The 20,611-nt window shown below is 41.9% G+C and overlaps 1 protein-coding gene across 3 annotated transcripts in view; it reads right to left on the reverse strand.

Moving 5' to 3' along the window:
• fer1l4 (fer-1 like family member 4) overlaps positions 1–20,611 on the reverse strand; it is a 356,632-nt gene that overhangs the window by 36,610 nt on the left and 299,411 nt on the right. For all 3 annotated transcript variants that reach the window (XM_072556056.1, XM_072556055.1, XM_072556057.1), the window contains one exon: positions 1,863–2,104. In XM_072556056.1, coding sequence (XP_072412157.1) covers positions 1,863–2,104 — 242 coding nt within the window. The remainder of the gene's footprint in view (positions 1–1,862; positions 2,105–20,611) is intronic.

The following is a 20,611-nucleotide window of genomic DNA, read 5'->3' on the forward strand; positions in this document are numbered from 1 at the left end:
ATTAATTTGCAAAATTAAGGAGCATGGGATCAGAGATCATGTACAGAAATGGATCAAAAACTGGATATCAAACAGGAAGCAAAGAGTAGGAATAACGGGTCTTCTTCCTAATGGCAGGCAGTGATTAGTGGAGTACCACAGGGATCTGTGCTTAGACCAGAGCAATTCACAATCAATATTAATGATGTTGATCAGGGAACTACATGTCATATCTTCAAGTTTGACGATGATGCAAAGATATGTGACTGGGGTTTATGCTATGAGGAGGATGCAGAGAAACTTCAGTATGTTTTGGACATCTACATGGCAGATTCAGTATAATGTGCCGTTATCTACTTTAGTAGTGAAAACAGGCAGGCAGATTATTATTTGAATGACAACAGGTTGGGAGAGGGGGAGGCAATGGCCTAATGGTATTATTGCTGGACTGTTAAACCAGAGACCCAGATAATGTTTTGGGGACCCTGGTTTTGAATCCTGACACAGTGGATGGTGCAATATGAATTCAATAAATATCTGGAATTAAGAGTCTAATGATGACCATGAATCTATTATCAATTGTTGGAAAAACCCATCTGGTTCATTAATATCCTTTAGGGAAGGAAATTGCCATCCTTACCTGGTCTGGCCTACATGTGACTGCAGACACACAAGCAATTTGCTTGCCTCTGAACAATTAGGGATGAGCAACAAATGTTGCCTAGCCAGAGATGCCCTCATTCCATGAATGAATTTTTAAAAAATGCAATAAGAACTGGGTGTCCTTGCACACTAGTTACTTTAAGTAAGCATGCAGGTGCAGCGATTGGTGAAGAAGGCAAATGGAGTGTTGGTCTTCATTGCGAGAGGATTCGAGTACAGGGGCAGGGATGTGTTGCTGCAATTGTACAGGGCCTTGGTGAGATCACACCTAGAGTATTGTGTGCAATTTTGGTCTCCTTATCTGAAAAAAGGATGTTCTCACTCTCGAGGTAGTGCAGTGAAGCTTTCTGGGATAGCAGGACTAAAGTGCGGGGAGAGATTGGATCGCTTAGGCTGTATTCACTTGATTTCAGAAGAATGGAGGGGGAGGTTCTTTTAAAAAATCTATAAAATTCTAACAGAATTACATAGGGTAGCTGTAGGAAAGATGACTGGGGAGTCCTGAACCAGGGGTCACAGTCCAAAGATAGACAGGAAGCCATTTAGGACTGAGATGAGGATTAGATTAGATTACTTACAGTGTGGAAACAGGCCCTTCGGCCCAACAAGTCCACACCGACCTGCCAAAGTGCAACCCACCCACACCCCTACATTTACCCCTTACCTAACACTACAGGCAATTTAGCACGGCCAATTCACCTGACCTGCACATCTTTGGACTGTGGGAGAAAACCGGAGCGCCCGGAGGAAACCCAAGCAGACGCAAGGAGAATGTGCAAACTCCACACAGTCAGTCGCCTGAGTCGGGAATTGAACCCGGGTCTCTGGTGCTGTGAGGCAGCAGTGCTAACCACTGTGCCACTGTGCCTCCCACCAAACGTCTTCACCCAGAGAGTGGTGAGACCCGAAAGTGGCTGAGGCCAAATCACTATATTTTTAAGAAGGGCTAAAGGGATCAAAGGATATGGGGAGAAAATGGAAAAGTGCTATTGAGTTGGATGATCAGCCATGATCACATGGAATAGCAGAGTAGGCTCAAATGGCCAAATTGCCTATTCTGCTCCTAGTTTCTATGTTTGTATGTTTCAAAGTTTCTAAGCCTGATATTATCTTATGAAATCTCTTCTATCCCCTCACCATGATTTTTACATATTTTAAAAGGGAACAAGGAAGGACTTTTTGAAAAAAAACCTAGAAGCAAACAGATTTGAAATGCTTACCCAGAAAGTCATTCGCAGAAATCAAGTCATAATCCCAAAGTTGGAGCATGAGAACAGCAGGTTGTCGAAACTCAGACTCCTCCAAAGAGAAAATGGATTCCTTCTTCTTATAAACAATCTCTTTCTCTGTTGGCAGGTAGTCAAAACGGAAGACAAAGCGCCAGTTGAAATTTCCCTCTCCAGTCAGAGAATTAAAATGGACATCAGTCTCTTGTTTATCATCTTCTAAACCCTTTAACCAACTGTGAAATTAAACAGAAACAGTTTAGATGCCGAGAATCACAAGTTCCTAACACATGTTCTATACTCTGTATATATTGGAAACTGGACCTTACTCTTATTCCTGCTAATGATCACCATCTGGTTCCTATTTTCATGTTTGTTTGTATTGCTCCTGGATGAGAAAATGGTGAGGTTCTGCTGCGAACATTGGGTGACAGGCAATTCATGGAATATGGGGCAGAACTAATTTTAAAAGTTTTTATGGGTCTGTAAGATTTGCAAAAAGAAATGTGAGTTCATTCAATATAGGGAAAGGAGATAAAGTGGGAAATGAGGAAATGATTGAAATGTTAACCACAATTTATTCATTTATGGGATGTGGACCTCACTGACTGGGCCTACATTTATTGCCCATTCCTAATTGTCCTTGAGAAGGTGTTGGTGAGCTGCCTTCTTGTAGTTCATGGGTTGTACGTTACACCCAAAGTATCAATTTGTATCCAGACCAGTCACTGAGTCAGAAACTAAGACACTGATCTTTATGGATAGAGCTTTTTAACTACTCAGCCTTTGGTATTGTGGTCAGTTGGCCAGCAGCAGAAATGTCAATAAGACTGTTTAAGAGCTACAATCTAGCATGCTGGGAATTTTGATCAAGTTAGTTTAAACTCTGACCCAGGGTGTAAACTGTGACCTGCAGTTTTCTGTCTTGACCAAATGAGGGAGGTTTCATGATGGTCTGCTACACTGGCACCATATTACTTTATGGGGAGTATGAAATGTGACTGTTTACAACTTGGTGTAAACATTAAGATAATAGACAATAGACAATAGGTGCAGGAGTAGGCCATTCTGCCTTTGAGCCTGCACCACCATTCAATATGATCATGGCTGATCATCCTTAATCAGTATCCCGTTCCTGCCTTACCTCCATAACCCTTGATTTCACTATCCTTGAGAGCTCTATCCAATTCTTTCTTAAATGAATCCAGAGACTGGGCCTCCACTGCCCTCTGGGGCAGAACATTCCACATAGCCACCACTCTCTGGGTGAAGAAGTTTCTCCTCATCTCTGTCCTAAATGGTCTACCCCGTATTTTTAAGCTGTGTCCTCTGGTTCGGCACTCACCCATCAGCGGAAACATGTTCCCTGCCTCCAGAGTGTCCAATCCTTTAATAATCTTATATGTCTCAATCAGATCCCCTCTCAGTCTTCTAAACTCAAGGGTATACAAGCCCAGTCGCTCCAGTCTTTCAGTGTAAAGTAGTCCCGCCATTCCAGGAATTGACCTCATGAACCTACACTGCACTCCCTCAATAGCCAGAATGTTTTTCCTCAAATTTGGAGACCAGAACTGCACACAGTACTCCAGGTGTGGTCTCACCAGGGCCCTGTACAGCTGCAGAAGAACCTCTTTATTTCTATATTCAATCCCACTTGTTATGAAGGCCAGCATACTATTAGCCTTCTTCACTACCTGCTGTACCTGCATGCTTACCTTCATTGACTGGTGCACAAGAATACCCAGATCCCTTTGTACTGCGCCTTTACCTAGATTGATTCCATTTAGGTAGTAATATGCCTTCCTGTTCTTGCCACAAAAGTGGATAACCATACATTTATCAACAGTAAACTGCATCTGCTATGCATCTGACTACTCACCTAACCTGCCCAGGTCACCCTGTAATCTCTTAACATCCTCCTCACATTTCACCCTGCCACCCAGCTTAGTATCATTAGCAAATTTGCTAATGTTAGTACTAATTCCATCTTCTATATCATTAACATATATTGTAAAAAGCTGCGGTCCCAGCACTGATCCCTGCGGTACCCGACTGGTCACTGCCTGCCATTCCGAAATGGAGCCGTTTATCACTACTCTTTGTTTCCTGTCAGCCAACCAGCTTTCAATCCGAGTTAGTACTTTGCCCTAATTTTGCTCACTAACCTCCTATGTCATTTACCAGTACACTTCTTTATTTAGGATTAAATACAGTGATCAGGTTTGGTTAATTCATTGGCTGAGTCCCAGGGAAATTTCTGGAAGAATGAGCAATTTTGGGATAAAAGTTTTAAGAACAAAGGATTTTGCATGAGCAACAATTTAAGACCACTTTGAGAAGCACATGCCCTAAAGACATCTTCAAAAAAGACAAAGAACCACGGGGCAAGATCTACAATGAGAACAAAGTTGGCCACTTCATTCAAATCAGGGCAGTATTTGTTTCAAACCAAACCTATTTTATATTAATTATTAGGTACTTAAGGAGTTAAAATAAAGAAATTATTTAATGAATGTATAGTTGACTCCCTGTCTTTTGTCTGTCATACAAAGGAATAACACTTGGGAGAAAATTAAGTACTCCTTTCGGGTAACAGTATTTTTAAGTCAATGAAAACAATATGCTGTGACAAACTTGAATCTGCATTTGAGAGTGTAGTGCTGGAAAAGCACAGCAGGTCAGGCAGCATTTGAGGAGCAGGAGAATCAATGTTTCGGGCATAAGACCTTCATCACCAAAGGGCTTATGCCTGAAACATCAATTCTCCTGCTTCTCGGATGCTGCCTGACCTGTTGTGCTTTTCCAGCACCACTCTCGACTCTGATCTCCAGCATCTGCAGTCCTCACTTTTTCCTAGTTGAATCTGCATTGTCAGGCTCAGAGATAAGAACACTAACACTGCATCACAAGAGTCTAACTAGTAAGTCTTTTTAATATTTTTTCTTTATACCCAGGTGTGGTCTTACACACAAGTGAACATTTTCTTTCCCATCACCAAACCACCTCTTGTGCATTTTTTGTCCATCTGTGAACCATTACCAGTAAATCACCAAAAGCACAATTGAATAATTTACATGCAAAGCTAGTTAAGGGCAATGCAAAACATCAACATTGAGAAAATACTCAGTCTTACAGCTCCTTCTTCACACCAGTCCCATCTGACCCCATTATATCCACCTAGTCTATTAATTGCTCAACAGCAATCACATGCTTAACTACTTACTAAATTAACAGGTTCTCCTCTTCATTTTAAACTCATTTTTAGGTATATCTGGTGCTGCTTTTACCTGGTACAGTTGATTCTGCTATAATGTGTGTTTCTTCAATGCAAATTGGCTTTAACGCGATTGAAGAATTTAGTTCACATTGTAGAATGTGAACTTTCCTTAGCTGTGTTGGCTATAATGTGATTCTGGTCTCATTAATTTAAATGGCTCAGCTATGGTGCAATTTGTTTATAAAGCAAGATCGCATGAGAACGGAACTATTGTGTTCTATCAGAACCAATTGTATGCCCTCCTGCAATCTTCACTGAACCAGAGTTGCTTCCTGACTTGATGGTAATGATAAAGTGATTGTGATGGTCATGTCTGGGACATTGCTTGTAAGGTAACATAAATGTTTTTAATTTATTGCCAATCATTAATTGCCCTTGAGAAGGTGGTGGTCAATGGGCTTCTTGGACCACTGCAGCCCATTTGGTGTAGGGATCACAGCCATATTAGGGAGGGAGTTCTAAGATTTTGAGCCAGCGACAGTGAAGGAATGGTAATATTTCTACTACAATGATACCTGGAATAAGGGATTTTAGACACAAGAGAAGATTAGAGAATTTGGACTTATTCTCTTTAGAACAGAGATTAAGAAGTGACCTTAGTGAGGTGTTCAAAATTAGGAACAATTTTGAATGGGTAAAGAAGTATAATCTGTTTCCATTAGTTGGTATGTCAGTAATTGGGGTTGCAATTCTTGTCAGCAAGACAGCTAGGAGTGAGATGAGGAGAAACTTACTTAATCAGAGAGTTGTTAGGATTTGGAATGTGCTGCCTGGCAGAGTGGTGAGATCAGATTCAGTTGGAGGTTTCAAAAGAGAGTTGGATATATATTTGAAGGCAATGAAAATAGAAGGCTAAAGAGATAGGGCTGAAGAATAGGAATAACTGGGTAGTTGGGGGGATGTGACTACAGTGTTTTTAAGGTTGTTGGTCTCCGACTGGTGCCTGCATAGTCACCTTTGTGATTCGTTTTTACGTATTTTGTCGATCACAAAGTAAGGTCGAACCTCCTTGTGGTTCCCCCCGGTAACGGCCTGGAAGAGGAAGCTAAATGGGATGACAGTTTTATCTGTTGGAAAGTTTTAGTCTGGTTTTACTGATGGTTTTACCTTGACCTTATGGTTGGTTTTACCTTGGTTTTAACCTGTACTTTGCTTTTCTGACGGTTTTATTGTTTTATCCCGTTGTTAAAGCATTACTCTGATCAGGCCGGCGAATACGACCTAACAGAAAAGATACGAGACGGCTGGTGACCTTTCGGTCAAATTAAATCCAATTTTGGTGGAGGCGATTATGGCTAACACTGAAAATTCCAGTTGGGTGGAAAACCGGGAGAATAACCACCCCGCACGGTTGTTATTGGCGGCACCATGCACTAAGTGTACTAGCCAAAAATGGACTAGACAGTCTGTCTCAACTCAGACAGATGAGACCATAATTATTACTCCAGCTAGGCTGTCCTTGGGCAGGCACAAGGAAGCCGTTAAAAATGTCCAGAGTAATTCGGACAGAATTCGAATTGAGGGTCTGATGGAGAAGGCCCCTCTACAGCCCAGTCTTTTTAACAGCCGGACTTATTTTAATTCGAATTTTAAAAGGCCCACTGATTTTAGTCGTAATGGAGAATCGGAGCATAGTGAGGAGAGGAATGAAGGGATAGTTATCCACCCAGTAATTAGGGAGACTGAAAAACTAGAATTAATAATTAATTAACCGATTGATAATTTTAGTTGTAATTATTGTAAAAATATTTATAATACGACCGGGTTATTTAGGAAACATTTAAAAGTGTGTAGGGGGATTAAATCGATTAGAGTGAAATGTAGTAAGTGTGGATGGGAAGGGAGCTACCATGCAGTAGCCTGCCACTATTCTAAATGTAGTATAACTAATAATGAGAATGTTAATGTAGAGGTAGAGAGTGATAAATTATATTGTTGTGAACTATGCCCATTAAAATTCAAGGGGGTTGAGCCAGCATGAGAGGCATGCACATCCCAATTTGAGGAATGAAAAAAGGAAAAAAGGGAAAATAGAGACCAAGGAAACGGTGGTAAATAGTGAGAAAAGTAAGAAAGGAGTATGGTCTGAGGAAGAAATTGTAAAATTACAATTATTGGATTTGGAATTAAGGGGATGTAAAAATATTAATAAGCTCATCGCGGAAAAAATAGAAACTAAAACAGCTAAACAGATTTCAGATAAGAGAAGGTTATTAAATAAAAAGAATAGAAGCCACGAAGAGGATATGGGCATGAATCAGGAATCAATACTCAATAATACGAGTGTGAATGAGGAAACAGATAATGAGGAAGTAGAAGTGGAAAGGATAGATGACGGGGGAAGGGCTTTTGATAGTGATAATCAAGAGGGTAAGGTTAGAACAGATAATTTAGACCACAGTGATAAACCACTGGAGGATTTAATTAAAATAGTGGAAGATGAATTAGGTAGGAATAAAGGTAGTTTTAAGGAATATGAAATGATTATGGATAGAACTATGGTGAAAATAGGAAAGGATAAAGAAGGGGTAACATCTAAGAAAAGGAGTAAAGAAGTAGGAGTAAAATCGAAGGATAGTGGACAAAGAAAGAGAAGAAAAGAGAATAATGCTAAAAGAAGGTACAGTAGGAAAAAAGGAAAGTTTAAGGAAATGCAAGTCCTTTATAAAAAGAATAGGCAGCTTTTGGCAAGAACCCTAATGGGGGCTCCATCGAAATGTAAATGTCCCCTTAGTAAGGAAGATTTAGAAGAATATTATAAAATAAGACTCTCTAGGGTTAATGAGAAAAATAATTTAAGAGGATTTGCTAAATATGAAAAGAGAGCTGAGGAATCTGATGATGTTGTCCTGCTAGGTCCGGTGACGGTAGATGACGTCAATCAGGCTATTAAGGTGATGGACATCGATACCGCTGCTGGGCCGGACGGGATGACATTAAAAGATATAATTAAGATCTTTAATAAAGATAACACACTACTACCTAGACTCAATATGATTTGGATTAAAACTGGTAAAATCCCAGATGAGATGAAATTGAATAGGACTGTATTGATCCCCAAAGTAAATGATGAGGAGGAATTAAAAGATACAAATAACTGGAGGCCAATAACAATTGGACCAATTATGCTGAGGTTATTTACCAAAATAATGGTGGGTAGGGTAAATAAAGTGATAAATATTAATAAAAGGCAAAAAGGTTTTATGACCGGCGTTCAGGGATGCGAAGGAAATATAACAATTTTAGAAAATATTATTAAGGGATCTAAAAAGAAAAAGAAAGATTTAGCAGTGGTCTTTGTAAACCTTGCCTAGGCATTCGATGAGAGCCAACCTCATAGTCCGGGAACCCCGCACTGCCCGGTTCTACCTCCTTCCCAAGATCCACAAGCCTGACCACCCTGGCCAACCCATTGTCTCAGCATGCTCCTGCCCTACTGAACTCATCTCTACCTACCTTGACACTGTCCTATCCCCCCTAGTCCAGGAACTCCCCACATACGTTCGAGACACCACCCACGCCCTCCACCTCCTCCAAGACTTCCGTTTCCCCGGCCCCCAACGCCTTATCTTCACCATGGATATCCAATCCCTCTATACCTCCATTCGCCATGACCAGGGCCTCCAAGCCCTCCGTTTTTTCCTCTCCAGACGTCCCCAACAGTACCCTTCCACTGACACTCTCATTCGTTTGGCCGAACTGGTCCTCACCCGTAACAATTTCTTCTTTGAATCCTCCCACTTCCTCCAGACCAAAGGCGTAGCCATGGGCACACGTATGGGCCCCAGCTATGCCTGTCTCTTTGTTGGCTATGTAGAACAGTTGATCTTCCGTAATTACACCGGCACCACTCCTCACCTCTTCCTCCGCTACATTGATGACTGCATTGGCGCCACCTCGTGCTCCCACGGGGAGGTTGAGCAATTCATCAACTTCACCAACACATTCCACCCTGACCTTAAATTTACCTGGACTATCTCTGACACCTCGCTCCCCTTCCTGGACCTCTCCATCTCCATTAGTGACGACCGACTTGACACTGACATTCTTTACAAACCCACCGACTCCCATAGCTACCTGGATTACACCTCTTCCCACTGCAAAAATGCCAGCCCGTATTCCCAATTTCTCCGCCTCCGCCGTATCTGCTCCCAGGAGGACCAGTTCCACCATAGGACACACCAGATGGCCTCCTTCTTTAGAGACCGCAATTTTCCTTCCCACGTGGTTAAAGATGCCCTCCAACGCATCTCATCCACATCCCGCACCTCCGCCCTCAGACCCCACCCCTCCAACCGTAACAAGGACAGAACGCCCCTGGTGCTCACCTTGCACCCTACAAACCTTCGCATCAATCAAATCATCCACCGACATTTCCGCCACCTCCAAAAAGACCCCACCACCAGGGATATATTTCCCTCCCCACCCCTTTCCGCCTTCCGCGAAGACCGTTCCCTCCATGACTACCTGGTCAGGTCCACACCCCCCTACGACCCACCCTCCCATTCTGGCACTTTCCCCTGCCACCGCAGGAACTGTAAAACCTGTGTCCACACCTCCTCCCTCACCTCTATCCAAGGCCCTAAAGGAGCCTTCCACATCCATCAAAGTTTCACCTGCACATCCACCAATATCATTTATTGTATCCGTTGCTCCCGATGTGGTCTCCTCTACATTGGGGAGACTGGGCGCCTCCTAGCAGAGCGCTTTAGGGAACATCTCTGAGACACCCGCACCAATCAACCAAACCGCCCCGTGGCCCAACATTTCAACTCCCCCTCCCACTCTGCCGAGGACATGGAGGTCCTGGGCCTCCTTCACCGCCGCTCCCTCACCACCAGACGCCTGGAAGAAGAATGCCTCATCTTCCGCCTCGGAACACTTTAACCCCAGGGCATCAATGTGGACTTCAACAGCTTCCTCATTTCCCCTTCCTCCACCTCATCCTAGTTTCAAACTTCCAGCTCAGTAACTGTCTCCTTGACTTGTCTGGACTTGTCCGACCTGCCTATCTTTTTTTCCACCTATCCACTCCACCCTCTCCTCCTTGACCCATCACCTTCATCTCCTCCCCCACTCACCCATTGTACTCTATGCTACTCTCTCCCCACCCCCATCCTCCTCTAGCTTATCTCTCCACGCTTCAGGCTCACTGCCTTTATTCCTGATGAAGGGCTTTTGCCCGAAATGTCGATTTCGCTGCTCATTGGATGCTGCCTGAACTGCTGTGCTCTTCCAGCACCACTAATCCAGTATTTGGTTTTCAGCATCTGCAGTCATTGTTTTTACCTTATTCGATACGGTAGGTCATAAATTAACTTTAACAGCTCTTAGGAACTCCATCTCCCGGTTTTATTTATTAAATTAATAGCTAACTTATATGAGAATGATTTTACACAGATCAAGGGTTTTAATTGTAGATCAGAAAGAATTAGAATTTTAAGAGGTGTCAAGCAAGGGGATGCTTTGTCACCAATTCTTTTTAATATAGTAATGGATCCTCTTATCGCAACCATTGAAGAAAGGAAAAAAGGAATAGTTCTAGGATCAGATGGGAAAAGCTGTCACTGTGCTACTTTAGCATTTGCAGATGACATAGCGTTAGTTAGCGATTCATATGAGGGAATGACATACAATTTAAAACTAGTAGAAAGATTCTGTACTAATACGGGAATGGAGGTAAATGTTAAAAAGACTAAAGGATTTTGCTTTACTGTTAAAAATAAGACAATTATTTATAATGATACGGCAAATTGGAACTTCAATGACGGGAATATTCAATTTATAGAACCAGGTCAAACAGATAAATATTTAGGTGCTAAAATAGACCCGTGGATTGGCGTCAGCCAATCAGACTGGGAAGGTCAGTTAGAAAATTGGATTAGTAATTTAAAATCATCTCCCCTAAAACCTTTACAAAAATTAGAGCTTTTAAAAACCTATTTTATACCTAGATTGTATTATTATTTAATATTATCAGAATCCTCAATAAACTATCTTAACAAATTAGATAATATAATCAAGAACGCTGCAAAAGAAATATTACATCTTCCGCAGTCGATCACGGATGGTGTTTTATATGCTAAATATCATGATGGTGGCCTTGCTTTGAATAGATTGGCGACCTTCATCCCAATTTCAATTCTGAGAAAATTCGGGACGCTCCACAGATCCTCAGATGAAATTTCGCATGCCTCATTTCATTTTGAGGGTGAAAGTCTCGCCGAGAAGAGGCGTAAATTGAGCAAATTAAAAAAGCTGGAATCGACAATTGGGAGAAAATGGTACTATCGGAGAAGGTAGTGATGAGGAATTGGAAGAGTTCAGTAACACTAATTATGGCAACTGGAGATCAATGGAAGTCGATAGATGGATAGCCCTCCCATGTCAAGGAGCTGGCGCTCATTACTACAAAAACGATAGTATTTTGAACAACTGGTTGACGAAGGTTCAATTTATGAAAACATCTAAAGTAATTAATTCGATCTTATTGAGGACTAATCTATTTCCGACAAGGGCATCCTTGTCGTATGGAAGGCCTTTTAATGTTAAATCCTGCAGAAGATGTAATGCAACCTCAGTGACGTTGGCTCATATCTCTGAATGGTATCCCTATGTTAAGAATATGTGAACAAAAAGACACAATAGGGTGGCAGAAGAATTAACTAAATTTGTTAGAAAGAATGGGTGGACAATTTTTATAGAACCGAGGATCAAGGATATGGCTGGGAAATTACGGATCCCTGATCTAATTTTTAAGAAAGATCAGTAAATAGTTGTTGTAGATGTGACAATAAGGACAGACCTTCAAATTAACTCCTTGGAAGCAGCATGGGAAGAGAAGACAAGTAAATACCAACATTTAAAGGATGAGATAATGGACCTCACGGGAAGAGGAAACGTATCCTTCCATGGTTTTGTGATGGGTGCCCGAGGAAAATGGCTGGAAAAGAATAATGAGCTCATGAAAAGCCTTGGGATTTTGAAATTTAAATCTTTCTCCCAGAACATTACAACCCTTGTCTTGTCTCTGACCCTTGAACTGCTGCGAATTTTTATGGACTCATAAGTTCTCCTTACGACATAATTTAATAACTTTTTAGAAATTTTTTAACTATAGAATTTTAAATAGTATTTGTTGTTTTAATTAATTTTAGGTATTTTAATTTTTAAATCTTCTTAAAATGTTTTTAGTAATAAAGTTTGGTTGATTTTAGCTCACATAAATAATTGGTGGTGGGTAATAGGTGTAATAAATAAAGTGCACGCTCAACACAGCAGGTGATGAGTGGTAAACACTGTTTAATGGTTGATTAACCCAGCTCATCCCTCCCCTTGCTGAGTTCTGCTTCAACATTGTTTTTTTGTCGTTTCCCTTAAGATCATCTGGCTGTGGTTTCGCTGGATAGGGGTATTCATGCGTTGACGAGCGACGTTAAAACTCGAAAAGGACACAATCCATTGCACATAGAACATAGAACATAGAAGAATACAGCGCAGTACAGGCCCTTCGGCCCTCGATGTTGCGCCGATCAAAGCCCACCTAACCTACACTAACCCACTATCCTCCATATACCTATCCAATGCCCGCTTAAATACCCATAAAGAGGGAGAGTCCACCACTGCTACTGGCAGGGCATTCCATGAACTTACGACTTGCTGAGTGAAGAACCTACCCCTAACATCAGTCCTGTATCTACCCCCCCTTAATTTAAAGCTATGCCCCCTTGGTGAGTGCATCAAATAGCTCGTACAAACATGATAGATTCTATACTTACAAGTCAGGATAGTGAATGACTGAGAGGGTAACTTGTGGATGGTGGTACATTTGCTCTTTTCAGTGGTAGTGGTTATGGGTTGGGAAGGCTGTCTGAGGAGCACATGGAGAATTTCAACAGTGCACCTTGTAGATCGTACACACTGCTGTTACGATTTGCTCTTGTAGCTACAGGAATGGCTGGTCCAGTGCGTAATCGGTGCCAATTTACCTTGAGGAATGCACCCTAACATTTGATTGCCACGCTGAAAAAATGCTGTTATTTCATAAGACCATAAGACATAGGAGCAGAAATTAGACCATTCAGCCCATTGAGTCTGCTCTGCCATTCAATCATGGCGGTTAAATTTCTCAACCTCATTCTCCTGCCTTCTCCCCCATAATCCTTGATCCCCTTAATACTCAAGAACCTATCTATCTCAGTCTTAAATATACTCAATGACCTAGCCTCCACAGCCTTCTGTGGCAGTGAATTCCATAGATTCCCCACTCTTGGCTGAAGAAGTTTCTCCTTATCTCTGTTCTAAAATGTCTTCCCTTTACTGTAAGGGTCCTAATCTTTCCCACCAATGGAAACATCTTCCCAACATCTACTGTGTCCAGACCATTCAGTATTCTGTAAGTTTCAGTTAGATCCCCCCTCATCCTTCTATACTGCATCAAGTATAAACCCAGAGTCCTCAAATGTTCCTCACATGTTTAGCTTTTCATTCCTGGGATCATTCTCGCGAACCTCCTCTGAACACACTCCAGGGCCAGTACACCCTTCTTGAGATATAGGGTTTAAAGGTGTGCACAATGCTCCAAATATGGTCTGACTAGAGATTTATATAGCGTTAGAAGTACATTCCTGCTTTTATTTTCTAGTCCTCTCAAAATAAATGCCATCATTGCATTTGCCTTCCTAATTACTGACTCAACCTGCAAGTTTATCTTGAAAGAATTTTGGACCAGAACTCCCAAGTCTTTTTGCACTTCAGACTTTTGGATTTTCTCCCCATTTAGAAAATAGTTCATTCCTCTATTCTTCCTACCAAAGTGCATGGCCTCACACTTTCCCATGTATGCCATCTGCCACTTCTTTGCCCACTCTCCTAACCTGTCCAAGACCTTCTGCAGCCTCCCCACCTCCTCAATGCTACCTGTCCCTCGACCTATCTTTGTATCGTCTGCAAACTGAGCCAGAATGCCCTCAGTTCCTTCATCGAAATAGTTAATGTATAAAATGTTATTGCCCCAACAGAGAGCCTTGAGGAACACCACTTGTCACCAGCTGCCATTCTGAGAAGGACCTTTTTATCCCAACTCTCTGCTTTCTGCCAGACAGCCAAGCTTCAATCCATGCTAGCAACTTGCCTCTGACACCTTGGGCCTTTATCTTACTAGGTAGCCTCCTAAGAAACACCTTGTCTAATTTCATCACTATCTATAACCTTATCTATACCTTACCACTCTTTCCACCCTTCTCTTTGTAATATACCATGACCCCTTGATTATAATTTATTTCCAAATGCTTTTAATGATGCATAAAGCTTGCTGAATTATCTCTGAAAAGTCAACATTACTGGATGTCTTCACCTTGACTGTAGGACATACATACACTATGAAGAAGTACAGCTAACTGTAAGCCTTTGCAAGCAGGGGAATGATCACACATTACCAAAGAATTTGCAGATGTTGCCCAATAACCAATTAAATTGTAGCTTCCCAACTATTTGCAATGATTCCTTTAAACAACTGATCATGTCAGGACAGATGTTAATTTATAACTTGGTTAATCCACTGAAATTTTATGAAGCACCCCATCCATTATTGGCTGAATCCTTTCAAACATGTTATTATTAAATGGTCTCTTTGCTGCTGCATTCATAGAACAATACAGCACAGGAACAGGCCCATCGGCCCACCGTGTCTGTGCTGACAATGATGCTATTGAAAACTAATCCCAACCGCCTGCAATAGTCCATATCCCTTTATTTCCTGCCTGTTTGCATGTCTGTGTAAATGACACTTAAACTTTGCTAATGATTAGATTTAATTTGATTTGGGAAGTTTGACTTGTTCGACCTGCCAACAAAGACTGGGTCCAATATGTGGATAGAACATGTTAGTTATTCCCAGGCAAATGACATAGGGGCAGATGAATATCCATGAGTAATTCTGCTGACAGATTGTGGACCCACAGCTCTTTTGGTTATTGGTAGCCTCGTTTCCCCTGAGGCACCAGATACTAAAACTGCTCAAGAGTTGACAGATTTAGCTAAGGAATATTAACACTCCAAGCCTTTTCTAATTCTGAGATGCTATCAATTTTACTCAACATCTCGAGAACCAGGGGAATTCATATCGGGATTTTTGACAAGGTTAAAACGACTGGCAGGCGCATGTGATTTTGGTTTAACTCTAAATGAGATACTGAGAGACTCTCTGGTATGTGGGATTAATTATGTGATTATGCAAAAGCGCCCACTAGCTAAAGACCAACTCAACTTCAAACAAGCACTATATCTGGCTTTATCATTAGCCAATGCAGCACATAGAGCATATGGATTACAGGTTATGCCAATGAAAGTGGACCCCATAACCAGGCCGACTGAACTTGGGGGACCACCACTTGAGTGAAGGTAATTATATACGTTCACTCAGAACACATACTGAGCAGAGGGATTCTAGGTCAGCCCAAAGCAAAACCTCAAAACAACGGCAAACCTTGGCCAAATTGTTAACATTTTCTTCAGGATCCAGATCAGCAGGCCATTGTAATTGCTGCAGGTACAGCGATTCAAGACAGCAAGAGTCCTACTGAGCCTGTGAGTAAGATAACTCACAGGCCGGTATTCATGAGCATTAATGCCCTGAAAAGTCCACTTACAATTGGTCTGGGACAGTTAAACTGCAATCAGAGTCTAGATTAGAGTGGTGCTGGAAAAGCACAGCAGGTCAGGCAGCATCCGAGGAGCAGGAAAACTGATGTTTCGGGCAAAAGCCCTTCATCAGTTAAATTGCTTAGCAACATCCAATTCAGAAACAAAATAAATGAATGGGTCAATGGTCACTCTGTTCTAATGAAGGTCAATATCGGTGTGGCCATAATCAGTGATTGCAAAATCATCTTTACCAAAATTCGCTCAGGACTCCTTCTCTTAAGTTTGCATAAGACCTTGGTCAGGTTGAGAACCTACATTAGGGAACACCTGCACATTAAGGATACAACTTTGGTTCTGACCTCTCATGAGAAGCAGCTGGTTCAGTTACCACTATTTGTAGTAAAAGGTTTGGTCCCAGCTTTTTAGGGCAAAACTGGTTGGGAAAGATTCAACTTGATTGGCTCAACATTTTTCAGTTAAAAAATGGACATCCGAGAGAAGCTTTTTGGGAAGATTTTGGGATTATCAAAGGGGCCAAGGCCATCTTATATGTTGACCAAGAAGCAAATTCCATAATTCTGCAAGGCCCACCAGTGCCATTTGCTTTATGTGCAAAAGTAGAGGCAGGAATCAGGAGGCTGGAAAGCAAATGAATCATAAAACCAGTAAAGTTTGTGGAATAGGCAGCATCGGTTGTATCAATTGTGAAGCCCAACGAGTCAGCTCACCTTTGTCGGGATTTTAAACAAACGGTAAACAGCTTCTCGCTGCTGGATAAATAACAAACCCTTCACATAAGTAAATTATACTCAAAACTGACAGGGGAGCTGTCCTTCACTAAGTTAGGCATAAGGCATGCGTATCTGCAATTGCAGTTAGATGAAGATTCCCGAAGTTTAAATAATACCCATAAGGGTTTGAACCAATAAAGGACACTACCTTTAGGGTATCATCAGTTTGTGCCATTTTCCAATGAACAATGGAGAACACTTTACAAAGTTTAACCCAGGTCACCATTTATCTGGATACGTGCTAATAACCAGGAAGACCAATAAAGTGCTTAAACATTTTTCCAATGCAGGTTTATGCCTTAGGAGGAAAAAAGGATGCTCTAGGCATCCCAGGTGACCTAATTTGGCTACAGAGTTGACAAGACCAAGTTACACCCATTGGAAGTTAAATTGAGGGGAATCAAAGGTGCCTCGGCTCCCACATCTGTACTGGAGCTTAGCTCTTTCCTTGGATTGGTGAATTATTATGGAAAATTCATATGTAACCTGGCCTCTATCCTGCAATCCTTCCATCTGCTATTGAAATAATGTCAGCCTTGGAAGTGATCACGTAGCCAAGATTGGCCTTTAAGAAAGTGAAGAAACAGCTATCATCACTTTAGGTGTTGGCACACTACAATCCCAAGCTTGGTGTGGTGCTATCATGCAATGTTTTCCCGTACAGTATCAAGGTGGTATTTGCTCACTGGAGAGGAATGCCCGATGGCATATGCTTCTAGACGTTGGCTGATGCTAAATTATGGGATTTGCCCAGATAGAGAAGGAAGATTTGGTGGTCACGTTTGGAGTGAAAACAATTCCACCAACACATTTATAAACAAAAATTTGTAATAGTAATGGACCACAAATCCTTATAGGGCTACATGAAAGAGGACAGGGCCATGTACTAGTCCAATTCCCTCTGCCTGACATTCACCTTCTTCTTTTGAACCTTTGTGTCAAGAGTAATTTCAAAAGCTTTATTATTCCATTAAGGACAATTCACTGTTTAACTGTATTTGGAGACACATATATTAAGCCTGTGGAATTCCCCAGGCATTCCTGGTGTTCATTGTCCTGTTGTAGTTCCCCAATTCCAAGCTTGTAACAATGCAGGACAAGGTTAGAGTGGTGCTGGAAAAGCACAGCAGGTCAGGCAGCATCTGAGGAGCAGGAAAATCGACGTTTCGAGCAAAAGCCCTTCATCAGGAATGGAGGCAGGGAGCTTCCAGGGTGGAGAGATAAAAACAGAGGGAATTGGACTAGTGCAAGGCTCTATCCTCTTTCAGTAGCCCTATAAGGATTTTTGGTCCATTACTATTACAAATTTTTATCCATAAATGTGTTGGTGGAATGTTTTCACACCAAACGTTTTATCTCTCCAGCCTGGAGGCTCCCTGCTTCCATTCCTGATGAAGGGCTTCTGACCAAAATGTCGATTTTCCTGCTCCTCAGATGCTGCCTGACCTGCTGTGCTTTTCCAGCACCACTCTAATCTAGACTCTGGTTTCCAGCATCTGCGGTCCTCACTTTTGCATACTATGCAGGACAGAACAGCTGCTTAATGGAACCACATCCTTCACCACCAATGCTCAGTAGCGGCAGTGTGTACTATCTACAAGATACACTGCAGAAATTCATCAAAGATCCTTAGATAACAGATTTCAAACCCTTGTCTACTTCCATCTAGAAGGACAAGCATAACAGATACATGGGAACACCACTCCCCTGCAAGATCCCCCTTCCTCAAAATCACTCACCAACCTGACTTGGAAATATATTGCCATTCTTTCACTGTTGCAGAGTCATTATCCTGGAATTCCCGACCTAAGGACACTGTGGGTCTACTTATAGCATATGGAGTGCAATAATTCGAGGAGGCAGCTCAGCCCACCTACTCAAGGGACAACTAGGGACAGGCAATAAATGTTAGCCAGTCAGTGACACTCACATCCTTGAGAGATTAAAAAAAAATCCTGTTGCTTTACACAATTGCCAGAGGTATCTTTATCCTCACTGCTAATAATTTTGATTCTCTTTTCATACTTAAATTTGTGACCCACATTTCCCTAGCATTGAATCTTCTATACTGGATGCTCTTATTGAATATCCCATTTGAGCTATGAGGGCCACTGGGAATGAATGTTTTAGTAGTGATTGTAATGAGGTCAGCCACCTGGATCCCACAGAATATGACTTCCTTTGGGGTTGCTAATCTATTCCAATCAGGAACATCTGGCTGACAAAAAAGGTTTAATGTCAGGGATATTGTCTAACTCAGTGTGTGACAGTGCTATTGTCAAAGGCTGTGCATTTGTAAATAAAGTGTGATTGGTGATGGGATGCTCGCCTCTCACTAAGTTATTTTAGTGGTAAAGCAAGATCCTGAAATAACTCTCTTGCAACGCTCATTTTGAAGTTGGAGGTAAGCACTTTCTTACATCATGCCTCTGTTTGGCAACTTCACTTGTTCAACGCTGCCGTTGAGGATTCCGCCCAGTATGTGGAAGGAATGTGCTATTTTTTTCTGGGCAACCAGATGAAAAACAACAAGTAATTCTCTGGACAGTCTATGGAGTTGCAGCTTTCTCTGTCATTAGTATCCTAACTTTTCCTGAGGCACCTGAAACTAAAACCTTTTAAGAATTGATTGACATAGTCAAGGAATATTCCAATCCTAGGCCTCCTTTAATTTTGAGACATTATCATTCTTACTGGCAACTTGAGAACCAGGGGAATCCATATTACGGTTCTTGACTAGTTTAAGTCATAGAGTCATCGAGTCTTAGAGATATACAGCACGGAAACAGACCCTTCGGTCCAGCTTGTCCGTGCCGACGAGATATTCCAACCCAATTTAATCCCATCTACCAGCACCCAGGACATATCCCTCAAAACCCTTCCTATTCGTATACCCATCCAGATGCCTTTAAACTATTGCAATTGTACTAGCCTCCACCACCTCCTCTGGTAGCTCATTCCATACACGTACCACCCTCTGCGTGAAAACGTTGCCCATTAGGTATCTTTTATCTCTTGCCCCTCTCACCCTACACTTATGCCTTGGACCCTCACCCCAGGGAAAAGACTTTGTCTATTTATCCTATCCATGCTCCTCATGATTTTATAAACCTCTATAAGGTTACCTCTCAGCCTCTGAAGCTTCAGGGAAAACAGCTGTAGCCTATTCAACCTGTCCCTTTAGCTCAAATCCTCCAACCCTGGCAACATCCTTGTAAATCTTTTCTGAACCCTTTCAAATTTCACAAAACCTTTCCAATAGGAAGGAGACCAGAACTGCACACAATATTCCAACAGTGGCCTAACCAATGTCCTGTACAGCTGCAACATGACCTCCAAACTCCTGTACTCAATACTCTGACCAATAAAGGAAAGCATACCAAACGCCTCCTTCACTATCCTATCTACCTGCAACTCCACTTTCAAGGAGCTATGAACCTGTACTCCAAGGTCTCTTTGTTCAGCAACACTCCCGAGGACCTTACCATTAAGTGTATAAGTCCTGCTAAGATTTGCTTTCCCAAAATGCAGCACCTCGCATTTATCTAAATTAAACTCCATCTGCCATTTCTCAGCCCATTGGCCCATCTGATGTTCACTGTCCCCTACACCTCCAATTTTGGTGTCATCTGCAAACTTACTAATACACCTCTTACGCTCACATCCAAATCATTTGTATAACTGACAAAAGGTAGTGGACCCAAGACCAATCCTTGTTGCACTCCACTGGTCACAGACCTCCAGTCTGAAGAACAACCCTCCACCACCACCCTCTGGCTCAAAGGTAGAAGACAGTTCTGTATCCGAACGGCTGTTTCTCCCTTTACTATCCAGTCTCCCATGGGGAACATTGTCAAATGCATTACTGAAGTCCATATAGATCACATCTACTGCTCTGCCCTCATCAATCCTCTTTGTTCCTTTTTCAAAAAACTCAATCAAGTTTGTGAGACATGATTCATAGAACATAGAACAATACAGCACAGCACAGGCCCTTCGGCCCACAATGTTGTGCCAAACATTTGTCCTAG

This window comes from Chiloscyllium punctatum, chromosome 37 (genome assembly GCF_047496795.1).
Source record: "Chiloscyllium punctatum isolate Juve2018m chromosome 37, sChiPun1.3, whole genome shotgun sequence".
NCBI lineage: Eukaryota > Metazoa > Chordata > Chondrichthyes > Orectolobiformes > Hemiscylliidae > Chiloscyllium > Chiloscyllium punctatum.